General features: G+C 42.3%; 1 protein-coding gene across 1 annotated transcript in view; it reads right to left on the bottom strand.

Annotated features, from left to right (window-relative positions):
* Positions 1 to 6: 6 nt before the first annotated feature.
* LOC119592295 overlaps positions 7 to 1,014 on the bottom strand; it is a 19,079-nt gene continuing 18,071 nt past the window's right edge. Inside the window, 3 exon segments of the mRNA XM_037941123.1 lie at positions 7 to 464; positions 735 to 859; positions 861 to 907. Coding sequence (XP_037797051.1) covers positions 361 to 464; positions 735 to 859; positions 861 to 907 — 276 coding nt within the window. The 3' untranslated portion in view covers positions 7 to 360.

Raw genomic sequence — 1,014 nt, 5'->3', positions numbered from 1 at the left:
CAAAGCATAATCATTTGTTAATTAGCATTATCCGTCCTTGTGACCGTCGAACAAATACTTTTTTTCAATGTAGAATTCATGTAACAAATTATTAGATTTTTATTACACCAACTATATAATCACTAACAGACATTTAATCAAGAAAGAAATCCCATCGCACATTTCACCCTAATGAATACTGTAAAAAAAAAAAAAAACATTTTGCTCGCTGAAAGAACATTTATAATCCAACACACATTATTTTCTAAGAATATTTGTTTCTCCTTTCCATCTCCTTTCCATATTTTTCTGTCTCTCTCTACAAATGTCTTTTGTAAACTGCCTTGCAGACTCGAAGACGCAGGTTTTCCGAACAGCGCTTCATAAAACGACGGTGCTCGCCAGGACAACGACGACGAACAGCGCCGAGAATCTTGGCGTGCTTATGCTGCTCGAGTTGGTCTGCATCGCTGCCGGTCGCTCTCCTGAAAGGCAGAGAGGCCGTGGGAGTGTGGGTCGGGGATCCGTCAAAATGAACACGACTATTATTTTTGAGTAAATGATACTACTGGTGGTTCCCAGTATTGTCGTTATTATAACGATATTTTCACCATAAAATTATAAGATTTTTCACATAATTTTTTACTAACATCAGCATCATTAAGATTATTAAAATTTGCATCGGCCCTTTCCCCCTCAATGTTTAAAAATCCCTTAAAAACATAGCTATAAAAAAAATCTACGCTGTTGCCTACCGTCAAGCACATGAAGGGTCACCTGAGCTGACTCCATGCCCTCGGGTTGGCAGGTGAAGGTTTCCGGGGAAACCCGGGGGGACCGGGCATTTTTGAAGGAGGAGGAAAAGGAGGTGGTTTCCCCCCCTCCCCACAACGCCCCACCCGCCTCGGTCTGACGTGTAGCTGATCGTCTGCTCAGGGAGAGGCAACGCTGATAAATATCACGGAATGGCGTGAGGAAAAGAGGAAAAGTCCAGCGGGGATGGCATTTTAGTGGGCTTTGAGATTATTTTATGGG

Source organism: Penaeus monodon, chromosome 30, assembly GCF_015228065.2.
Source record: "Penaeus monodon isolate SGIC_2016 chromosome 30, NSTDA_Pmon_1, whole genome shotgun sequence".
Lineage (NCBI taxonomy): Eukaryota > Metazoa > Arthropoda > Malacostraca > Decapoda > Penaeidae > Penaeus > Penaeus monodon.
Note: the sequence above shows the minus strand (reverse complement) of the source record. Positions and strands in the feature narration are given on the sequence as shown.